The following is a 23,187-nucleotide window of genomic DNA, read 5'->3' on the forward strand; positions in this document are numbered from 1 at the left end:
TGGAAAAATAAACAGCACTATAAAGCAGGAATAGTACAAACTATATCCATATGAAAAACACATTTTCAGCAAAAGTAAAAAAAAAAATATAGATAATTATACTCTCTATGGCCAAAAGCATGTGGACACCCGTACTAATTATTGAGTTCAGGTGTTTCAGACACACCCATTGCTAACAGGTGCATACAATCCAATGCATAGAGATGAAATCTCCATAGAAAAGCATTTGCAGTATTATGGGTTGTACTGAAGAGCCACTAGTTGGTTTGTGAAATATCTGCCCCTGTAAACTGCAAGTGCTATTATTTTAAAGTGCAAGTATCCAGGCACATCTAGACCAGCCACAAAGTGGTAGACCACGCAAACTCACAAAGCAGAACAGCTGAATCACGTATAGTGTGAACATTGTCTTATCTCTCGCATCTCTCACTATAGAGTTACAAACTACCTCTGGAAGCAACATCAGTACAAGAACTGTAAGTTGGGAGCTCAGAAAATGTGTTTTCATGGCTGAGCTGCTGTACACAAGACTCACATTAACATGCACAATGTCAGGCATTAGCTGGAGCAGTGTAAAACGTGCCACCTATGAACTCTGGAGTGATGAATCACACTTCACTATCTGGCAGAGAACACTACACCTACCAGAATGCATAGTGCCCACTGTAAAGTTTGGTAGAGGAGGGATAATGGTCTGGGGTTGTTTTTCAGTATTTGAGCTATGCCCTCAATGATGTCATCTTAATTCTACAGGATACAAAGACATTTTAGACAAAATAGGGGCTTCCAACTTTGTGGTAACAGTTTATATTGATGGCAGATAAGAGCTATAGGCCCAGCAAGTTTGGGGAAGGCAATTTCCTGTTCCAGGATGACTGTGCCCATATGCACAAAGTGAGGTCAGTGAAGACATGGTTTGATGAGTTTCGTGTTGATACACTGAAGTGCCTGCACAGAGCCATGACCTCAACATCATCAAACACTTTTTGGATGAATTGGAACATCAATTACAAGCCATGACTTTTTGTCCAACATCAGTGTGTAACCTCAAATGTTTTTTTTTTTTGGCTTAATGAGTACAAATTCCTAGAGACTTCAAAATCTTGTGGAAAACCTTTCAAGAAGAGTGGCGGCTGTAATAGGTGCAAAGGGATGCCATTGGTTTTCAAATGGAATGTCATAAAAGCTCTTATGGGTGTGATGGCCAGGTCTCAACATACTTTTGGCCATAAAGGTATCTCCTAATCAGAGGGTAAATTCCCTAATTACACTCAAGAATCACTCAATTATACAGTTAGCAAAAGACATATAAAACTATTCACCCAGAATTAACCACCACATTCAAGTCCAACTCTTTGGGACCCTTCACGGTCAAGACACATTAACAATAACAGAACTTTAGGCCAATCAGGTTCAGACATTTCTTTGTTATCTGGATTCATCCATATAAAGGGTGTCAAAAAAGAAATTAAACCGGCTTGTTAAACATTTCACAGAAAATAGCTCCCCCACAACATCTCAACTTTATAATTATAGAATGCATAAAGGTTTGAACCTGCCTCTCACCACAGCTTTAGGGATATATAACAAAAAAATAAAAAATGTTTTTAGAGCCACAAAGTCCCATTAAAGGGAAATTAAACACTAAATAAATGCTAGATAGAATGAAGCATTCAAAGAAAAGATTAGTCTGAGAATAACAGAGATGTATTTTGCAAAGTCGAATCAGATGTTTAAATATTGACAAAATAAGTGTAAAGTTTTAATGTCTATAAAACAATGGGAGCTGCCATTTTGTAACCAACAAGCAACCAGTACACTGCCAAACCATTACTGAGACATATCACAGAGGTAGAATAGGAGTAGATCTTTAGAAGGAGGCAAAAGACAAGTCCCTGCAACCAATTATGAAGGGTATGTGATAGATTTCCCATGAGGTGAAAAGGGAGCTTAAACCATACCCCATATACATCCCTCTGACAAGCACTGTACTGATGGGAACCCGGGCCTCACCCTAAACTGAAAACCCCTTTCTCTGAAGAATCAAATACAAATCTTCATTCTTTGACCACCTCCAGTTGAGGCAAAGTAAAGACTGAGGTACATGTGAGGAGGGAGGGTTATTATAGAGCTCTTGGAGTTTGAGAATCTTATTGATAAGAAAAAGTAATTCCCAGGAATAATGGATCATGGACTCTCACACCCTATATGAAAGAAATCAATATATAATTTGTGTGGGTCACTCACTGAAATCTGTTTATGAAATATGAACAATACTGTATGTGTTATTTTGTTCCTTAACTCTATAGTAAAAAGAAGCGGTTATCCATATATAAATAAGGGGCTTTCAGTATAGCTATGTAGATTTGATCTGCACATAGGAGATCCAATGAGCCTCTATGCAAATAAATGCACATTTATTACCACAGTGGCTTTTAAAACTTATATAGGGGCTTTATTTTTTAAGAGGGGCTGATGCATTACAACAAGGGGCCTTGGCGGTCTTGAGAAGTTTTTGATGGCCTGTTTGGGTATATATGTTAAGTGAACATGCAATTAGCTTTCATATGGTGGGTCTTTGGGTTTCTAAGTCTTAAGGGAGCTGAGATCAAGGGATTTGAATACCAAGCCCTCCATCAAACTCCCTAATTCCCTGTTGTCATTCCCAGCACTCCAGGAGTCTTGGTGACGTCACCTGCATCCCTGTATTCCGCAGGCGAATACCAGAGCTCTAGACCAACAGAGATGCAGGGATAGTGCACAGATCGCAATAAGCTCTGAAAGCACTCAACCCCCGGGAGGACGACGTGATTATCATCTGCGCTAAATACATTGTGCAGAAAATGACCACTGGTCGTCATTCTCACTTAAGGGGTTAAAGACAAACTCAGAAAACAAAATTTAATATCATTATTCATTAATATGCTGCATATCCCTAAAGGCACTTTCTAGTTCCAGTAAAGTTTTTTTTTTCTTGCTAAGGTAACAGCACCCAAACACAGTATTCACAATATATCAAATAAAGAAAGATCACAGATCGTTTTTAATGTTAAGACAGTGAAATTAACTTAGATTCAGACTTTTGTAGCACTCCCCTCTTTTGTATCAGCTTCTCAACAAACATTAATGCACACACTCAAAAACACATATAGATCAATAGTCTACATATCTTCTTAAAAACACACACACACACACACCTAAATGTGCAGTGCGGTTACAGAACTCTGTATAAACTTGTCTGAGTTGTTCAAGGCATCCCAGATATGTATAAAAAAAAAAACAAGAAGAAATACATATTGGCATTCCAGCTTAACATGACCAGGAGACAATGTCAGGTTGGTGAAAAATGACAATCTTATGATTTGTAACCACTTATCTTATTACCAATTCCTGCACACCTGGACTATGTGTAAAAATTAATTTCTGATTATCTGATTAACATCCACCTATAGCGGAAACATTTGAAATAAAACCTCTTCATCTAAAAAAGTAATGTAAAAATTAAACTATCATAATTCAGACAGAGCGTGCAATTTTAAATACAATTTCTAATTTACTTCTATTCTCAAATTTGATTAATTCTTTTGGTATCCTTTGTTAAATTGTAAACCTAGGTAAACTCATGGGGGCCGATTTACCAAGTGTCTGTCTGACATGATCCGCTCAGCATATCATTTCCGACAGACATCGCTGAATGCCGACAGCATACTCTGTCAGCATTTAACATTGCACAACCAGTTCCAGGGCGTGTCAATCAACCCGATCGTATAGGATCGGGCGGATTGGTGTCCACAGGCTCAGAGGCAGCGGACTAGTTAAGGAGCAGCGGTCTTAAGACTCGTGCGAAAACAGGGGCCATTCGGCCCTTGATAAATCGGCCCCAAAGACTTTAGCAGTTGGAAATACTGTATACAATGACTTCATACATTGTTACAACCACAGCTGCCATAGAGTGCTAAAGATACGTGCACGCTCCTGAGCTCCTGTGAGCCTACCTAGGTTTACTTATTAACAAAAATTCCAAAAGAACAAAGTAAATTTGATAATAGAAATATTGAAAAGTTGTTTAAAATCACATGCTCTGTCTAAATCAAGAACGTTTAATTATGGCTGTACTGTCCTTTATCCAAGAGCTCTTCCATTAAAGGGATACACACAAGTCTGTTTATTTAACACAGGAACATCCATTTAGAAAAAGAAATAATCAAAGCACTGAAATACATTTTGAAACTCTTTTATATGTCAATAAGCCTGACCAGAGGGCAGTCTGATTATTTTTTAAGCTACAGGTGTAGAAACAAACTTATTTTTTAACTCTTCTTTTATATAAATATTTAAGGTACAGGTGTAGCAATACTATAATTTTAATGGACTACTATCTTAAATATATCAAAAACATTTTCTATATAATAAACTACAGATATAGCCACACTCTAATTGGACAAACTACTGTCCTAAATAAATAAAAAAAATCTTCTCTTTAAATTATATCTAAGTTAAGTATATTTCTTTATATACAACATTTTATTTACCCTATTAACCCCTAAACCGCAAAAATCCCACATTGCAATAAACCTATTTACCCTATTAACCCCTAAACCGCAAAACCCCTACATCGCAAAAAACCTATTTACCCTATTAACCCCTAAACCGCAAAACCCCTACATTGCAATAAACCTATTTACCCTATTAACCCCTACATCGCAAAAAAAAAACTATTTACCCTATTAACCCCTAAACCACAAAACCCCTACATCGCAATAAACCTATTTAACTGTTTAACCCTTTAAACTGCCAAAACCCACAACGCAAATAACTATTTAAATAACTAAGTACAGTACACTAACCTAACACACCCTAACCTAACACCCCCTAACTTAACAACCCATTAAATAAACCATATTACCTAAACTAATACATTCTAAAGTTACAACAACAAAAAAATAAGTTTACAAAATATAAAAAAAAGCTAACATTACAGAAAATAAAAAAAGTGCATTTAGCTCTTTTTCTGCCCATCCCTAATCTAAATAAAACAAATCCCCCCAAAAAACCCTTAAAAAATCCTAAATCTAACCCCCAGGTTGGTACTCACGGTTCCTGAAGTTCGGCGGAGAATGTCCTGTTTGAGGTGGTGAAGTCTTCTTCCAAGCGCAACCTCCTCTTCTTCCAGGAACATCCTGCACAGAGTGGAGCTGAAGACTGGCGACCCTGGATTTGAATAGCCAATAAAACTTCACTGGAAAAATCAAATCAGCCAATAGGAATTCAAGGGACGACATCTTTAATCGCGTACCTTGAATTCACTATTCAGTGTACGGCGGAGATCGTATGAAGAGGATCCTCCACGCTCCATGGCTCCGCCATAACCAGATCACAGGGTATTGCGGTAGCCCCTTAGCTGGATGATATATTGGTTTATGCAAATCTCAGGAACCGAAAGTGATACTGACGAATCGGGCAACATGAAGTTATGCGTCCTTCAGATCTATTGAAGTCATGAATTGTCCCTCCTGTATTAAAGGGAGAATCGATCTGATGGTTTCCATCTTGAAGGAAGGGATTCTGAGAAATTTGTTGGGACACTAAGTCTAAAAATGGTCTGAACATTACCTCTTTCTTGGGAACCACAAAAAAAGTTGGAACAGAACCCTAGTTATCTTTCCAAGGCGGGTACCGGGATTATTACTCCGAAGGAAGATAGATACCGTACGCAATCTAAAAATGCTGTCCGTCTTCTCTGGTCTTGAAGATATCCTGGAGAGGAGGAACCTGCCCCTGGGAGGATGAGATTTGAATCCTATTCTGTATCCTTGATATACAACATCTAACACCCAAGGATCCTGTACATCCTGAAAGCAGACGCCCGAGAAAAAAAAATCCGGGGACCCTCCTTTCATGCAGATTTGTTATCTGTATGTTTCTTAGTCTGTTTAGACTTGTTCCAAGTCTGGGGAGGTTTTCAAGTACCCTTGGACTGTAGGGCTTGGAAGAAGATTGACTTCTCTGAATGAAAGGAATGAAAATTGGAAGACTGATGTCCCTTAGATCTGTTCTTTTGGTCCTGGGGAAGGAAGGTTCCTTTGCCCGCGGTAACAGTAGAAATTATGAAGTCCAGTCCTGGACCAAATGAAAACATAATTGATGCTTACTAGATAAATTCCTTTCCTTCCTGGCAGGGAGAGTCCACTACTTCAGTCCTTATTGTTGGGAAATACAACATCTGGCCACCAGGAGCCAAAGGCTTAAATATCCCTCCCACTTCCCCTATCCCCCAGTCATTCTGCCAAGGAAACAAGGAAAAGTAGGAGAAACATCAGGGTATAAAGGTGCCAGAAGAAATAATATAAAAAGGGAGCCGCCCATCAAAAAATAAATTACAGATGGGTCAGACTCTCCCTGCCAGGAAGGAAAGGAATTTATCTGGTAAGCATGAATTATGTTTTCCTTTCATAAGGCAGGGAGAGTCTACAACTTCATTCCTTACTGTTGCGAAACCTATACCCAAGCTCCAGGGGACACTGAATGAATAACGAGAGGGAACAAAAAAAAAAAAATAGGCAGGCCCTATTCTGAGGGCACGTAGAAAAAAAAGGTTAGCGCTAAAAGCACGGATCTTACAGATTCGAGTCTCTCAACAGGTTGTCTAGCACGATCTGTTGAGACCGATCTGAATGGTCGCCGTTCCATTGTCTCAGCTTGCATAGTTGTAAGGGTCTGTGATGGAATCTGGCAAAAGGAATGATGTCCATACAGGACACCATGAGTCCGATCACCTCCATACACTGAGGGTCTCAAGGAGGCAGAAGTTAGCTTGTCTATTATTGTCCCTAGGAAATTCACCCTTGTACTTGGAGTAAGAGAACTCTTTTCCAAGTTTATCTTCCATACATGTGATTGTTGAAGATTGAGAAGGGACTCCAAATGTTCTTCTGCTAGATGAAAAGATGGTGCCTGTACCAAGATATAGTCCAGGTAAGGCGCTACTGCAATACCTTGTGTTTTGGCAATGGCTAGAAGAGCCCCCAGAACCTTTGAAAATATCCTTGGAGCCGTAGCTAGGCCAAACGGAAGAGCTATGAACTGGAAGTGATGTTCCAGAAAGGCAAACCTCAGGAACTGAAAATGTTCCATGTGTATCGGGACTTGAAGGTATGCATCCTTCAGGTCTATTGTGGTCAGAAACTGTCCTTCCTGAACTAAAGGGAGGATTGACCGTATTGTCTCCATCTTGAAAGAGGGAACATTAAGAAACTTGTTTAGGCACATTAGGTCCAGAAATGGACAAAAAGTTCCCTTCTTCTTTGAAACCACGAAAAAGGTTTGAATAAAACTCCAAACCTCTTTCTGCTGTAGGTACCGGGACAATTACTCCTAGAGAGGAGAAATCCTGTACGCAACTTTTCTGGTCTTGTAGACAGACTGGAGAGTAGGAATCTGCCCCTGGGCAGATGAGACTTGAATCCTATCCTGTATCCTTGAGATAAAACCTCCAGGACCCAAGGATACTGTACATCCTGGAATCAAGTGTCTGAAAAAAGAGACAGTCTGCACCCTACTCGATCCGATCCCGGATCAGGGGCCACCACTTCATCCCGATTTGTTCTTGGTGGGCTTCTTAGTTTGTTTAGACTTATTCCAGGACTGAGCCGGCTTCCAAGTACTCTTGGGCTGCTCAGACTTGGATGCAGATTGCTGTCATTGTGATTTCTCAGAACGAAAGGAAAGGAAATTAGACAACTGCCGTCCCTTAGGCCTATTTTTCTTATCCTGCAGTAGGAAGGCACCCTTCCCTCCGGTAACCGTAGAAATAATGGAGTCCAGCCGTGGACCGAATAAAATCTTCCCCTTGAAAGGAAGAGAAAGGAGTCTGAATTTAGAAGTAATTTCCGCAGACCAAGACTTCAACCAGAGAGCCCGGCGGGCTAGGACCGCAAAGCCAGCAGCCTTTGCATTTATGCGAATAATCTGCATATTTGCGTCACAGATGAAGGAGTTAGAAATTCTCAGAGACTTAATTCTCTCCTGAATATCCTCGAGGGGAGTCCCTACCTCGATGAGCTCCAACAGAGTGTCGCACCAGTAGGTAGCCGCTCCAGCTGCCGCCGGTTGAAATAAAAACCCTGTATCTTGAAACATCTTCCCCAGAAAGGTTTCCATTTTCTTATCCATAGGCTAAAATAAGAACTATCCTCCAGAGGGATAGCAGTTTGCTTAGCCAGCATAGAAATAGTACCATCCACCTTAGGGATGGAGCCCCATAAATCTAATTGAGAGTCAGGGACCAGGAATATTTTTTTTAAAGTAGACGAGGGGGAAAAAGAAGTTCCTATTCTTTCCTATTCTTTACTAATAATGTTCGCCATCTTAACTGGCACAGGACCCTTCTGTCGTCATAAACCCTGTCTAATTTAGGGATCTTAGGTTCCTCAGGGAGTGTAGCCTCTGGAATCTCTAGCGTAGACAGAACCTCCTTTAATAAAAAAAACGCAGATGCACAATTTTAAATCTAAAGGAGGGTTCCTCCGTTGAAGGAGGTTTAGAAACTGAAGTCTCCGACTCAGAAAGTTCACCCTCTGAAGCTACAGAGGTTAACTCATCCTCAAATAGCTGGGACATAGTAGCTAAATCCGACAAATATTTAGATGACTCTAGGTCAGGAGAACTATGTTTAAAGTGAAGGTAAACTTTGATGAATGAAAGCCCATTTTTTATAAATACTATTAAAAACAGGGGCACTTTCATTCATCAAAGTTTACAAAGCAGCCGTTTTGATTAAAAACTTACCTTTTTTTCTTTTCACAGCCAGAGCAGCTTCCCCTTCCTGGAAATCTTCTCTTCACACATCAGCAATGACTAATCCAGCTTCCTCCAATCACAGCATGGCCTCAGGCAATGACTACCCTGGGGGGAAAGCCGTGATTGGAGGAAGCCGATTACGTTTTTAATCAAAACGGCTGCTTTGTAAACTTTGATGAATGAAAGTGCCCCTGTTTTTAATAGTATTTTTAAAAAACGGGCTTTCATTCACCAAAGTTTACCTTCACTTTAACCTCTCTCTTGCGTTTGTTAGAGTGAGATAAGGCACTCAGGGCTGCAGACACCGCTGAGTGTAACTGCACGGAAAAGTCAGCCAGAAAAAAAAAAAACTCCAGATGGAGGATTAGATGAGCCGCGGGAAACTGCATGAGGAGCGGGAAGTGTAGAAAGGTTAGTAATCTCTCGGGACCCAGATTCCTGAGAGGTAGACGGCTCAGGCTTGTCTCCCTTCTTAGACTTTAGATCAGTGCGGGCAAACCACAGCCTCCTCACAATATAAACAGGAATTATTAATCAGTACAGAATGAGCGGAACCTCCTAAATGTAGTATCAGAGTCCTCCATAGCTAAGATATATTTACAGAAGGAGAGGCAAAAAGTAAACGCTTTTATTAAAAAAACTACACCTTTATAATCCCAATCGCTGGGGCACTCACCACCTCCTAGACCCAGACAGATAACAGTGAGAACGCTCTCCTTAGGAGTGATGTCTGCAGCAGGATCGAAGGAATTGAAAAGACCGCACCTGGTCACGTGGAGCATAGGACAGGACTTCCCCTGCTATGAAAAAGGCACTAAGCTATTATGAGCTGCGCAACACTCAAAAACTAAAGTGAAACCTGTTTCAAGCCAAAAGCACACAGTCTATGAGCCCCAAAAACTCTCACATTAAAGCAGTTATAAATAACCCCTATCTGTTCAAATAATCTCCCTGAAGAAGATATTAACCCTTGATCCTATCGAGGCATAAAGGAGCCACACTGTGACCCTGTATAGCAAAGGTGTAAATATAAAACGGTCATACCTCCAGGATCCATGCTGTGGAACAGGCCTCTCAAGTGTGACAGTCTTGCAGCGACACTTCTGACATGGACTTGAGTATGTAACTGCAAGCAGTGAAACTCGTCAACACTGATTGCTCAAGAGCTGTTAGACGATGATGGGTCTGCAGAAAAACTTTCCCTGCATCTACAGACTAACTTCTTTCATCAATACTCTCACTGAGAGGTTAACATGATCACTTAAAAACTCCAGTCCTTTCTTGAAGGGAAGTCCATTACAGGACTATCCAAAATATTCTGACACTTCTCTGTCACCTCCTATAGTGACAAAAGGCAAAGAATGACTGGGGGATAGGGGAAGTGGGAGGGATATTTAAGCCTTTGGCTGGGGTGTCTTTGCCGCATCCTGGTGGCCATGTGTTGTATTTCCCAACAGTAAGGAATGAAGTCGTGGACTCTGCCTGCCTTATGGGAGGAAATCTTCCCCTTAAATGGAAGAGAAAGAAGTCTAGATTTAGAAGTCATATCTGCTGACCAAGACTTTAACCAGAGGGCCCTGCGAGCTAGGACCGCAAAACCTGAACCCTTGGTGTTCAGTCGAATAATCTGCATGTTTGCATCACAGATAAAATAAGTTGCAATTCTCAGAGCCTTAATTCTATCTTGAATCTCCTCAAGTGGGGATTCAACTTCAATAAGCTCAAATAGAGAGTCACACCAATAAGTATCTGCCCCTGCAACCGCGGCGACCGCTGCTGCAGGCTGAAAAAGATATCCCATGTGCTGAAACATCTTCCTTAAATAACTCTCCAATTTTTGTCCATAGGTTCCCTAAAAGAAGAGAGATCCTCTAGGGGAATAGTAGTGTGCTTGGCGAGAGTAAAAATGGCTCCATCCACCTTAGGGATGGAACCCAACTCCAGATGAGCCTCGGGAACTGGAAATAATTTTTTTAAAGTAGAAGGAGAGAATGGAGTTCCAATCCTCTCCCATTTAGAAGAAATAATCTTCGCCATGCGAACTGGGACCGGGAAGGTCTGTGGAGCCTTCCTATCCTCATAAACTATCTAGTTTCTGAATTATTGATTCCTCTGGAAGATTTGATTTAGGAACCTCTAAGGTAGATAAGACTTCCTTTAAAAGGAATTGCAGATGTTCAATCTTAAATCTAAAAGGAACCGTCTTAACATCAGAAATTTCTGACTCCGACAGCTCTCCCTCAGACACTACCGAGGTTAATTCATCCTCAGAGAGCTGGGAGAGCTAGGTTTGTAGAGTTATGTTTAACTTTTCTCTTTTCCAGAGGCAGGCAAGGCACTAAAGGCCGCGGACACAGCAGATTGTAACCACGTAGTAAAGTCTGCATGAAAAAATCCCCCTCCAGTAGGAGGATTAGGAATGTCGTGGGGAACTGCATGTGAAAGAGGGTTAAAACCAGGTTTAGGAGTGAGGGTAGGCATCTCCTGGACAACTAAGTCCTGAGAGGTACACGGCTCAGAGACACTAAACTTTTTAGATCAGCTACAATTCTTTGTTCCCTTTTTGGTTTTAAGAACACCACCTAGACAATTGGAACAGAGTTGTGCAGGGGGGGCATACTAGGGTCTCCTCACAGTACAGGTAGTTATTTGAAATAGGTACATAGCTCATAAAGAGGCCATATAAATCCAGTGCTGGGAAACCTACATGGTTTGCGAAATTGTGGAACATCAAACACAGAAACACAGATAACAACCAAAAGGCCTATCAAGTCTACCTATATTACTTATTCCATAGGATAGCCTTTTGCATGTCCCAGGCATTTTTTTTTATTTTAGTATTTGTGTTTATTCCATAAATCCACCACCCTTTCTGTTAAAAAAAAACATTTTTCCTCACATTTCTCCTCAATCTGCTACCCTCTAACTTAAGATTGTGACCACTTGTTTTGTTATTTCTTTTTTTGTAGAAAATGCTTTCAGCTTCCACTTTATCAAGTCCCTTAATATATTTGAAGGTTTCTATCATGTCACCTCTTTCCCTTCTCTCCTCTAAACTATACAAATTTAGATCAGAAAGTCGTTCTTTGTACGTTTTATATTTTAGACTGTGTACCATTTACTGTAGAAACCCTCCTTGAACAGTTTCTAGTTTATTTATATCCTCCTGGAGATGTGGTCCCCAGAACTGTGCATAATATTCCAGATGAGGCCTTACTAGTGATCTGTAAAGTGGCATAAGAACCTTGCTATTTCTGCTGCAAATACAACAAAGGGTCACTACGTTTTACACTTTATGCCTTCACACTAAAGTAAATAACATAATTTATGTAAGAACTTACCTGATAAATTCATTTCTTTCATATTAGCAAGAGTCCATGAGCTAGTGACGTATGGGATATACATTCCTACCAGGAGGGGCAAAGTTTCCCAAACCTCAAAATGCCTATAAATACACCCCTCACCACACCCACAATTCAGTTTAACGAATAGCCAAGAAGTGGGGTGATTAAAAAAGTGCGAAAGCATATAAAATAAGGAATTGGAATAATTGTGCTTTATACAAAATCATAACCACCCAAAAAAGGGCGGGCCTCATGGACTCTTGCTAATATGAAAGAAATGAATTTATCAGGTAAGTTCTTACATAAATTATGTTTTCTTTCATGTAATTAGCAAGAGTCCATGAGCTAGTGACGTATGGGATAATGACTACCCAAGATGTGGATCTTTCCACACAAGAGTCACTAGAGAGGGAGGGATAAAATAAAGACAGCCAATTCCTGCTGAAAAAAATCCACACCCAAAATAAAGTTTAACGAAAAACATAAGCAGAAGATTCAAACTGAAACCGCTGCCTGAAGTACTTTTCTACCAAAAACTGCTTCAGAAGAAGAAAATACATCAAAATGGTAGAATTTAGTAAAAGTATGCAAAGAGGACCAAGTTGCTGCTTTGCAGATCTGGTCAACCGAAGCTTCATTCCTAAACGCCCAGGAAGTAGAAACTGACCTAGTAGAATGAGCTGTAATTCTCTGAGGCGGAGTTTTACCCGACTCAACATAGGCAAGATGAATTAAAGATTTCAACCAAGATGCCAAAGAAATGGCAGAAGCTTTCTGGCCTTTTCTAGAACCGGAAAAGATAACAAATAGACTAGAAGTCTTACGAAAAGATTTCGTAGCTTCAACATAATATTTCAAAGCTCTAACAACATCCAAAGAATGCAACGATTTCTCCTTAGAATTCTTAGGATTAGGACATAATGAAGGAACCACAATTTCTCTACTAATGTTGTTGGAATTCACAACTTTAGGTAAAAATTCAAAAGAAGTTCGCAACACCGCCTTATCCTGATGAAAAATCAGAAAAGGAGACTCACAAGAAAGAGCAGATAATTCAGAAACTCTTCTGGCAGAAGAGATGGCCAAAAGGAACAAAACTTTCCAAGAAAGTAATTTAATGTCCAATGAATGCATAGGTTCAAACGGAGGAGCTTGAAGAGCTCCCAGAACCAGATTCAAACTCCAAGGAGGAGAAATTGACTTAATGACAGGTTTTATACGAACCAAAGCTTGTACAAAACAATGAATATCAGGAAGAATAGCAATCTTTCTGTGAAAAAGAACAGAAAGAGCAGAGATTTGTCCTTTCAAAGAACTTGCGGACAAACCCTTATCTAAACCATCCTGAAGGAACTGTAAAATTCTCGGTATTCTAAAAGAATGCCAGGAAAAATGATGAGAAAGACACCAAGAAATATAAGTCTTCCAGACTCTATAATATATCTCTCGAGATACAGATTTACGAGCCTGTAACATAGTATTAATCACAGAGTCAGAGAAACCTCTTTGACCAAGAATCAAGCGTTCAATCTCCATACCTTTAAATTTAAGGATTTCAGATCCTGATGGAAAAAAGGACCTTGTGACAGAAGGTCTGGTCTTAACGGAAGAGTCCACGGTTGGCAAGAGGCCATCCGGACAAGATCCGCATACCAAAACCTGTGAGGCCATGCCGGAGCTACCAGCAGAACAAACGAGCATTCCTTCAGAATCTTGGAGATTACTCTTGGAAGAAGAACTAGAGGCGGAAAGATATAGGCAGGATGATACTTCCAAGGAAGTGATAATGCATCCACTGCCTCCGCCTGAGGATCCCGGGATCTGGACAGATACCTGGGAAGTTTCTTGTTTAGATGGGACGCCATCAGATCTATTTCTGGAAGTTCCCACATTTGAACAATCTGAAGAAATACCTCTGGGTGAAGAGACCATTCGCCCGGATGCAACGTTTGGCGACTGAGATAATCCGCTTCCCAATTGTCTACACCTGGGATATGAACCGCAGAGATTAGACAGGAGCTGGATTCCGCCCAAACCAAAATTCGAGATACTTCTTTCATAGCCAGAGGACTGTGAGTCCCTCCTTGATGATTGATGTATGCCACAGTTGTGACATTGTCTGTCTGAAAACAAATGAACGATTCTCTCTTCAGAAGAGGCCAAAACTGAAGAGCTCTGAAAATTGCACGGAGTTCCAAAATATTGATCGGTAATCTCACCTCCTGAGATTCCCAAACTCCTTGTGCCGTCAGAGATCCCCACACAGCTCCCCAACCTGTGAGACTTGCATCTGTTGAAATTACAGTCCAGGTCGGAAGCACAAAAGAAGCCCCCTGAATTAAACGATGGTGATCTGTCCACCATGTTAGAGAGTGTCGAACAATCGGTTTTAAAGATATTAATTGAGATATCTTCGTGTAATCCTTGCACCATTGCTTCAGCATACAGAGCTGAAGAGGTCGCATGTGAAAACGAGCAAAGGGGATCGCGTCCGATGCAGCAGTCATAAGACCTAGAATTTCCATGCATAAGGCTACCGAAGGGAATGATTGTGACTGAAGGTTTCGACAAGCTGTAATCAACTTTAGACGTCTCTTGTCTGTTAAAGACAGAGTCATGGACACTGAATCCATCTGGAAACCCAGAAAGGTTACCCTTGTCTGAGGAATCAAAGAACTTTTTGGTAAATTGATCCTCCAACCATGATCTTGAAGAAACAACACAAGTCGATTCGTATGAGATTCTGCTAAATGTAAAGACTGAGCAAGTACCAAGATATCGTCCAAATAAGGAAATACCACAATACCCTGTTCTCTGATTACAGACAGCAGGGCACCGAGAACCTTTGTAAAAATTCTTGGAGCTGTAGCTAGGCCAAACGGCAGAGCCACAAACTGGTAATGCTTGTCCAGAAACGAGAATCTCAGGAACTGATAATGATCTGGATGAATCGGAATATGCAGATATGCATCCTGTAAATCTATTGTGGACATATAATTCCCTTGCTGAACAAAAGGTAAGATAGTCCTTACAGTTACCATCTTGAACGTTGGTATCCTTACATAACGATTCAATATTTTTAGATCCAGAACTGGTCTGAAAGAATTCTCCTTCTTTGGTACAATGAAGAGATTTGAATAAAACCCCATCCCCTGTTCCGGAACTGGAACTGGCATAATTACTCCAGTCAACTCTAGATCTGAAACACATTTCAGAAATGCTTGAGCTTTTACTGGATTTACTGGGACACGGGAAAGAAAAAATCTCTTTGCAGGAGGTCTCAACTTGAAACCAATTCTGTACCCTTCTGAAACAATGCTCTGAATCCAAAGATTGTGAACAGAATTGATCCAAATTGCCTTGAAAAAACGTAACCTGCCCCCTACCAGCTGAGCTGGAATGAGGGCCGCACCTTCATGTGGACTTAGAAGCAGGCTTTGCCTTTCTAGCTGGCTTGGATTTATTCCAGACTGGAGATGGTCTCCAAACTGAAACTGCTCCTGAGGATGAAGGATCAGGCTTTTGTTCTTTGTTGAAACGAAAGGAACGAAAACGATTATTAGCCCTGTTTTTACCTTTAGATTTTTTATCCTGTGGTAAAAAAGTTCCTTTCCCACCAGTAACAGTTGAAATAATGGAATCCAACTGAGAACCAAATAATTTGTTACCCTGGAAAGAAATGGAAAGTAAAGTTGATTTAGAAGCCATATCAGCATTCCAAGTTTTAAGCCATAAAGCTCTTCTAGCTAAAATAGCTAGAGACATAAACCTGACATCAACTCTGATAATATCAAAAATGGCATCACAGATAAAATTATTAGCATGTTGAAGAAGAATAATAATATCATGAGAATCACGATGTGTTACTTGTTGCGCTAAAGTTTCCAACCAAAAAGTTGAAGCTGCAGCAACATCAGCCAAAGATATAGCAGGTCTAAGAAGATTACCTGAACACAGATAAGCTTTTCTTAGAAAGGACTCAATTTTCCTATCTAGAGGATCCTTAAACGAAGTACCATCTGACGTAGGAATAGTAGTACGTTTAGCAAGGGTAGAAATAGCCCCATCAACTTTAGGGATCTTGTCCCAAAATTCTAATCTGTCAGACGGCACAGGATATAATTGCTTAAAACGTTTAGAAGGAGTAAATGAATTACCCAAATTATCCCATTCTTTGGAAATTACTGCAGAAATAGCATTAGGAACAGGAAAAACTTCTGGAATAACCACAGGAGCTTTAAATACCTTATCTAAACGTTTAGAATTAGTATCAAGAGGACCAGAATCCTCTATTTCTAAAGCAATTAGTACTTCTTTAAGTAAAGAACGAATAAATTCCATTTTAAATAAATATGAAGATTTATCAGCATCAACCTCTGAGACAGAATCCTCTGAACCAGAGGAATCATCAGAATCAGAATGATGATGTTCAGTTAAAAATTCATCTGTAGGGAGAGAAGTTTTAAAAGATTTTTTACGTTTACTAGAAGGAGAAATAACAGACATAGCCTTCTTTATGGATTCAGAAACAAAATCTCTTATATTATCAGGAACATTCTGCACCTTAGATGTTGAAGGAACTGCAACAGGCAATGGTACTTTACTAAAGGAAATATTATCTGCTTTAACAAGTTTGTCATGACAATCAATACAAACAACAGCTGGAGGAATAGCTACCAAAAGTTTACAGCAGATACACTTAGCTTTGGTAGATTCAGCACTTGACAGCGATTTTCCTGTAGTATCTTCTGACTCAGATGCAACGTGAGACATCTTGCAATATGTAAGAGAAAAAACAACATATATATAAAGCAAAATTGATCAAATTCCTTAAATGACAGTTTCAGGAATGGGAAAAAATGCCAAAGAACAAGCTTCTAGCAACCAGAAGCAATAAAAAATGAGACTTAAATAATGTGGAGACAAAAGTGACGCCCATATTTTTCGCGCCAAATAAAACGCCCACATTATTTGGCGCCTAAATGCTTTTTGGCGCCAAAAATGACGCCACATCCGGAACGCCGACATTTTTGGCGCAAAATAACGTCAAAAAATGACGCAACTTCCGGCGACACGTATGACGCCGGAAACGGAAATAGAATTTTTGCGCCAAAAAAGTCAGCGCCAAGAATGACGCAATAAAATGAAGCATTTTCAGCCCCCGCGAGCCTAACAGCCCACAGGGAAAAAGTCAAATTTTAAGGTAAGAAAAATGTTAAATTAAAATGCATTATCCCAAATATGAAACTGACTGTCTGAAAATAAGGAAAGTTGAACATTCTGAGTCAAGGCAAATAAATGTTTGAATACATATATTTAGAACTTTATAAACAAAGTGCCCAACCATAGCTAGGAGTGTCACAGAAAATAAGACTTACTTACCCCAGGACACTCATCTACATATAGCAGATAGCCAAACCAGTACTGAAACGAGAATCAGCAGAGGTAATGGTATATATAAGAGTATATCGTCGATCTGAAAAGGGAGGTAAGAGATGAATCTCTACGACCGATAACAGAGAACCTATGAAATAGACCCCTTAGAAGGAGATCACTGCATTCAAATAGGCAATACTCTCCTCACATCCCTCTGACATTCACTGCACGCTGAGAGGAAAACCGGGCTCCAACTTGCTGCGGAGCGCATATCAACGTAGAATCTAGCACAAACTTACTTCACCACCTCCATCGGAGGCAAAGTTTGTAAAACTGAATTGTGGGTGTGGTGAGGGGTGTATTTATAGGCATTTTGAGGTTTGGGAAACTTTGCCCCTCCTGGTAGGAATGTATATCCCATACGTCACTAGCTCATGGACTCTTGCTAATTACATGAAAGAAAAATGTTTCAGAACGTATAATACCCATAACTGATCATGAATTTAGTAGCTACGTCAGTATATACTGTGTGTGTATATATATATATATATATATATATATTTATGCGTGTATGTGTGTGTGTGTGTGTGTATTTAACAAAATGCAAAGTGAGTGAACAGAAGAGAGATCCAAATCAAATCAATATTTAATAACAATATTTAAAAGCAATATTCAGAGAGAGTGTGTATATAATGGAATATTATACTAGGACATATTTGGTGTGATGAAAAATGTCAAACAGATGTCACTCACCTCTGCCCGTTTTAACATCTCCCACTTATGTAGTATTTTCATGGCAAAAACTTTACCACTGCCCTTCAGTTTAACAACAGCTACCTGGAGAGAGAAAAAAAGACAAATAATGGTAAAGAAATAGTGCTTAGATCAGGACTGGTGGGGGGGACTTTTTCACAACCCATTAAAATTACTTTTTTTTAAAATTACAGATCTATATCATCACATCAATACACATACACACAATGGATAAGTAGAAACTATCACGAAAATATAAGCATTGCCTTATATTTTTACATTATTCCTGGGTAATACCACTGAAAACTCCTCTCCCAAGGGGTGTGGACAGAACAGCCAACTCCCCTAGTTACATGTATAAAGGTAACTCCCCCATCTTCTGAGTCATGTTCAGCCAAGATAGGTGGACCAGGTAGATGGGGGGAGCCTGGTAAGTATTACCCAAGATATAGAAACTGCTTATATTTTGGTGATAATTTCTACTTATCTTGGCCTTCCCTGGTAATACTTAATACTTAATACTGTGAGAGGAGTAAATAGCAATAACACCAACAAGTATGGATGGGGGTAAAAAACATCAAAGCCACATATATCACACTGCAACATATATAACAATAGATTATTTAAGACAAAACAGAAGACAAAATCTTGCAACCAAACTTAGCAGAAGCAGACTGTTCCACCTCAAGTCTATAGTGTGATACGAAGATATGATAGGATTTTTGAACTGAAGACTGACAAATTTCATTCACTTCAAGAGCCCAGGAAGCTGCAACTGCGCCAAAGTAGAATGTGCCCTAAACCCATCCAGTACCTGTTTGCCCTTTTCTTTGTATGTTCTGATTATAGCCTGGACAATCCAACAAGAAATAGTAGATTTCTTTCATGTAATTGGCAAGAGTCCATGAGCTAGTGACGTATGGGATATACAATCCTACCAGGAGGGGCAAAGTTTCCCAAACCTCAAAATGCCTATAAATACACCCCTCACCACACCCACAATTCAGTTTTTTCAAACTTTGCCTCCTATGGAAGTGGTGAAGTAAGTTTGTGCTAAGATTTTTACGTTGATATGCGCTTCTTAGCATTTTGAAGCTTGATTCCTCTCAGAGTACAGTGAATGTCAGAGGGATGTGAAGGGAGTATCACCTATTGAATGCCATGGTTTTCCTCACGGGGGATCTATTTCATAGGTTCTCTGTTATCGGTCGTAGAGATTCATCTCCTACCTCCCTTTTCAGATCGACGATATACTCTCATATTCCATTACCTCTACTGATAACCGTTTCAGAAATAGTTTGGCTATCTGCTATATGTGGATGGGTGTCTTTTGGTAAGTATGTTTTTATTACTTAAGACACTCTCAGCTATGGTTTGGCACTTTATGTATTTATATAAAGTTCTAAATATATGTATTGTACTTATACTGAAACCTGAATCATGGCAAATATATTTCCTTTTGCAGACTGTCAGTTTCATATCTGGGAAATGTATTTTTAAGAAAAAAAAATTTTTTTCTTACCTGGGGTTTAGTCTTTTTTTCAATTGACCGTCTTTTAAATTCGCGGGCAGAATTAGGCTCGCAAGGGCGCAAAATGCCAAAGTTTATTGCGTCATTCTTGGCGTGAGATTTTTTTGTCGCAAAGTTACGTTAGTTGACGCAAATTCATCATTTACGGCGTCTTAGTTGACGCCGAGTCCTTCACAAGGTTGCGTCATCTGTGACACAAGTGTGTCATTCAGACGTTTTTGGCGCCAAAAAATATTTTAATTATTTAAGACCCCATTCCTATATGCCTGTTGCCTTTTTTCTCTATCAGAGGGCTATGCTGTTTGCATTTTTTTCCCATTCCTGAAACTGCCATATAAGGAAATTGATTATTTTGCTTTATATGCTGTTTTTTTCTCTTACATTTGCAAGATGTCTCAATCTGATCCTGTCTCAGAAGTCTATGTTGGATCCCTGCTGCCTGATAACAGTTCTACCAAAGCTAAGTGTATTTGTTGTAAACTTGTGGAGGTTATATCTCCTGCTGTGGTTTGTAATAGTTGTCATGATAAACTTTTACATGCAGAGAATGTATCCATCAGTAGTAGTTCATTACCTGTTGCTGTTCCTTCAACATCTAATGCACAAGATATACCTGTAAATTTAAAAGAATTCTGATTCAATTCAAAAGGTTTTGTCTACCATCCCGCCTTCTAATAAACGTAAAAGGTCTTTTAAAACATCTCATAAAATTGATGAAATTTCAAATGACCGGCAATATGCTGATTTATCCTTCTCTGATGGGGATATATCTGATTCAGAAGATCCTGCCTCAGATATTGACACTGACAAATCTTCTTATTTATTTTAAATGGAGTATATTCATTCTTTGTTAAAAGAAGTGTTGATTACATTGGGTATGGGGGAAACTAGTCCTCTTGATATTAAAACTAGTAAACGTTTAAATTCTGTTTATAAACCTCCTGTGGTTATTCCAGAGGTTTTTCCAGTTCCTGATGCTATTTCTGATATGATTTCTAAGGAATGGAATAGGCCTGGTACTTCTTTAACAGACAAGAGACTTTGAAATTGGTGGCAGCTTGTCGGAACCTTCAGTCTCAGTCATTCCCTTCAGTAGCTATGTGAATGGAAGTTTTAGGTCTCATGACTGCAGCATCGTATGCGATCCCTTTTGCTCGTTTTCATATGAGACCTCTCCAGCTTTGTATGCTGAACCAATGGTGCAGGGATTATACAAGGATATCACAATTAATATCCTTAAATCCCAATGTTCAACTATCTCTGACTTGGTGGTTAGATCACCATCGTATTGTTCTAGGGGCCTCTTTCGTTCGTCCAACCTGGACTGTGATCACAACAGATGCAAGTCTTTCAGGTTGGGGATCTCTGACAGCACAAGGGGTTTGGAAATCTCAAGAGGCGAGATTACCAATAAATATTTTTGAACTCCGTGCGATTCTCAGGGCTCTTCAGTTTTGGCCTCTATTGAAGAGAGAACCGTTCATTTGTTTTCAGACAGACAATATCACAACTGTGGCATATGTCAATCATTAGGGTGGGACTCACAGTATATCGGATACTTGTATATCGGATACTTGTTTGGGCGGAATCCAGCTCCTGTCTAATTTCTGCGGTTCATATCCCAGGTATAGACAATTGGGAAGCGGAATACCTCAGTCGTCAGACTTTACATCCAGGAGAGTGGTCTCTCCATCCAGATGTGTTTTCTCAAGTTGTTCAGATGTTGGGTCTTCCAGAAATAGATCTGATGGCATCTCATCTAAACAAGAAACTTCCCAGGTACCTGTCCAGGTCCAGGGATCTTCAGGCGGAAGCAGTGGATGCATTGACACTTCCTTGGTGTTTTAACCTGCTTATATTTTCCCGCCTCTAGTTCTTCCAAGAGTGATTTCCAAGATCATCATGGAGCAATTGTTTGCGCTATTGGTGGCTCCAGCATGGCCTCACAGGTTTTGGTATGTGGATCTTGTTCGGATGTCCAGTTGCCAACCTTGGCCACTTCCATTAAGGCCAGACCTATCTAAAGGTACGTTTTTCCATCAGGATCTCAAATCATTGAATTTGATGGTATGGAAATTGAATGCTTAGTGCTTTGTCATAGAGGTTTTTCTGACTCTGTGATTAATACTATGTTGCAGGCTCATAAATCGGTTTCTAGAAATATTTATTATCGAGTCTGGAAGACTTGCGTTTCAAGGTGTTCCTCTCATAAATTCTCTTGGCATTCTTTTCGAATTTTACAGTTTCTTCAGGATGGTTTGGATAAAGGTTTATCTGAAAGGACAAATCTCTGCACTTTCTGTCTTATTTCACAGAAAGACTGCTAAACTTCCTGATATTCATTGTTTTGTGCAGGCTTTGGTTCGTATCAAGCCTGTCATTAAATCAATCTCTCCTCCTTGGAGTCTTAATTTGGTTTTGAAGGCTTTACAGGCTCCTCCATTTGAGCCTATGCATTCTTTGGACATTAAAATACTTTCTTGGAAAGTGTTGTTTCTTTTGGCCATCTCTTCTGCTAGAAGAGTTTCTGAATTATCAGCTTTCTCTTGTGAATCTCCTTTTCTGATTTTTCATCAGGATAAAGCAGCTTTGCGGACTTCATTTAAATTCTTACTAGACTTGTGCAGCTTCGAAAAACTCGGTTCGGAATGATTCGAATTTCGGTTCGGAACGATTCGAATTCGGAAGAAATCAAATAAATTAGTTTCGGATTCATTTGGATTCTTTCAGATTCGTGAAACATTCGGTTCGATTCAGTTCGAATCAATTCGGAATTTCGGTCAGTGTTAAGTGGGATGTGCTGTGTATTACACTAGTATACTGTACAATACTAGTGTAATACACGGCCATCCGAATCTATCTGAATCTACCGAATAAATTTGAATCGATTCTGATTTCTTCGGTAGATTCGGCACTACCGCAATTCGGAAATTCGAATCGATCCGAATCTCCGAATTCGACAAATTCGGACTGAATCGAATCGCACATGTCTAATTCTTACCTAAGGTTGTAAATTCTAACAACATTAATAGAGAAATTGTTGTTCCTTCTTTGTGTCCTAATCCTAAGAATTCTTTGGAGAGATCTTTACATTCTTTGGATGTGGTGAGAGCTCCGAAATATTATGTTGAAGCTACTAAAGATTTCAGGAATACTTCTAGTCTATTTGTTATCTTTTCAGGTTCCAGGAAAGGTCAGAAGGCACCTGCCGTTTCCTTGGCTTCGTGGTTAAAGCTTTTGATTAATCAAGCTTATTTGGAGTCGGGTCAAGCCCCAACTCAGAGAATTACAGCTCATTCTACTAGATCAGTCTCCACTTTGTGGACTTTTAATAATGAAGTTTCAGTTGATAAGATTTGCAAAGCTGCAACATGGTCGTCTTTG

The 23,187-nt window shown here is 39.7% G+C and overlaps 1 protein-coding gene across 1 annotated transcript in view; it reads right to left on the reverse strand.

Moving 5' to 3' along the window:
• LOC128665888 (serine/threonine-protein kinase MRCK alpha) overlaps positions 1 to 23,187 on the reverse strand; it is a 420,939-nt gene that overhangs the window by 208,532 nt on the left and 189,220 nt on the right. Inside the window, exon 3 of the mRNA XM_053720136.1 lies at positions 18,273 to 18,356. Coding sequence (XP_053576111.1) covers positions 18,273 to 18,356 — 84 coding nt within the window. The remainder of the gene's footprint in view (positions 1 to 18,272; positions 18,357 to 23,187) is intronic.

This window comes from Bombina bombina, chromosome 7 (assembly GCF_027579735.1).
Source record: "Bombina bombina isolate aBomBom1 chromosome 7, aBomBom1.pri, whole genome shotgun sequence".
NCBI classification, from domain to species: Eukaryota; Metazoa; Chordata; class Amphibia; order Anura; family Bombinatoridae; genus Bombina; species Bombina bombina.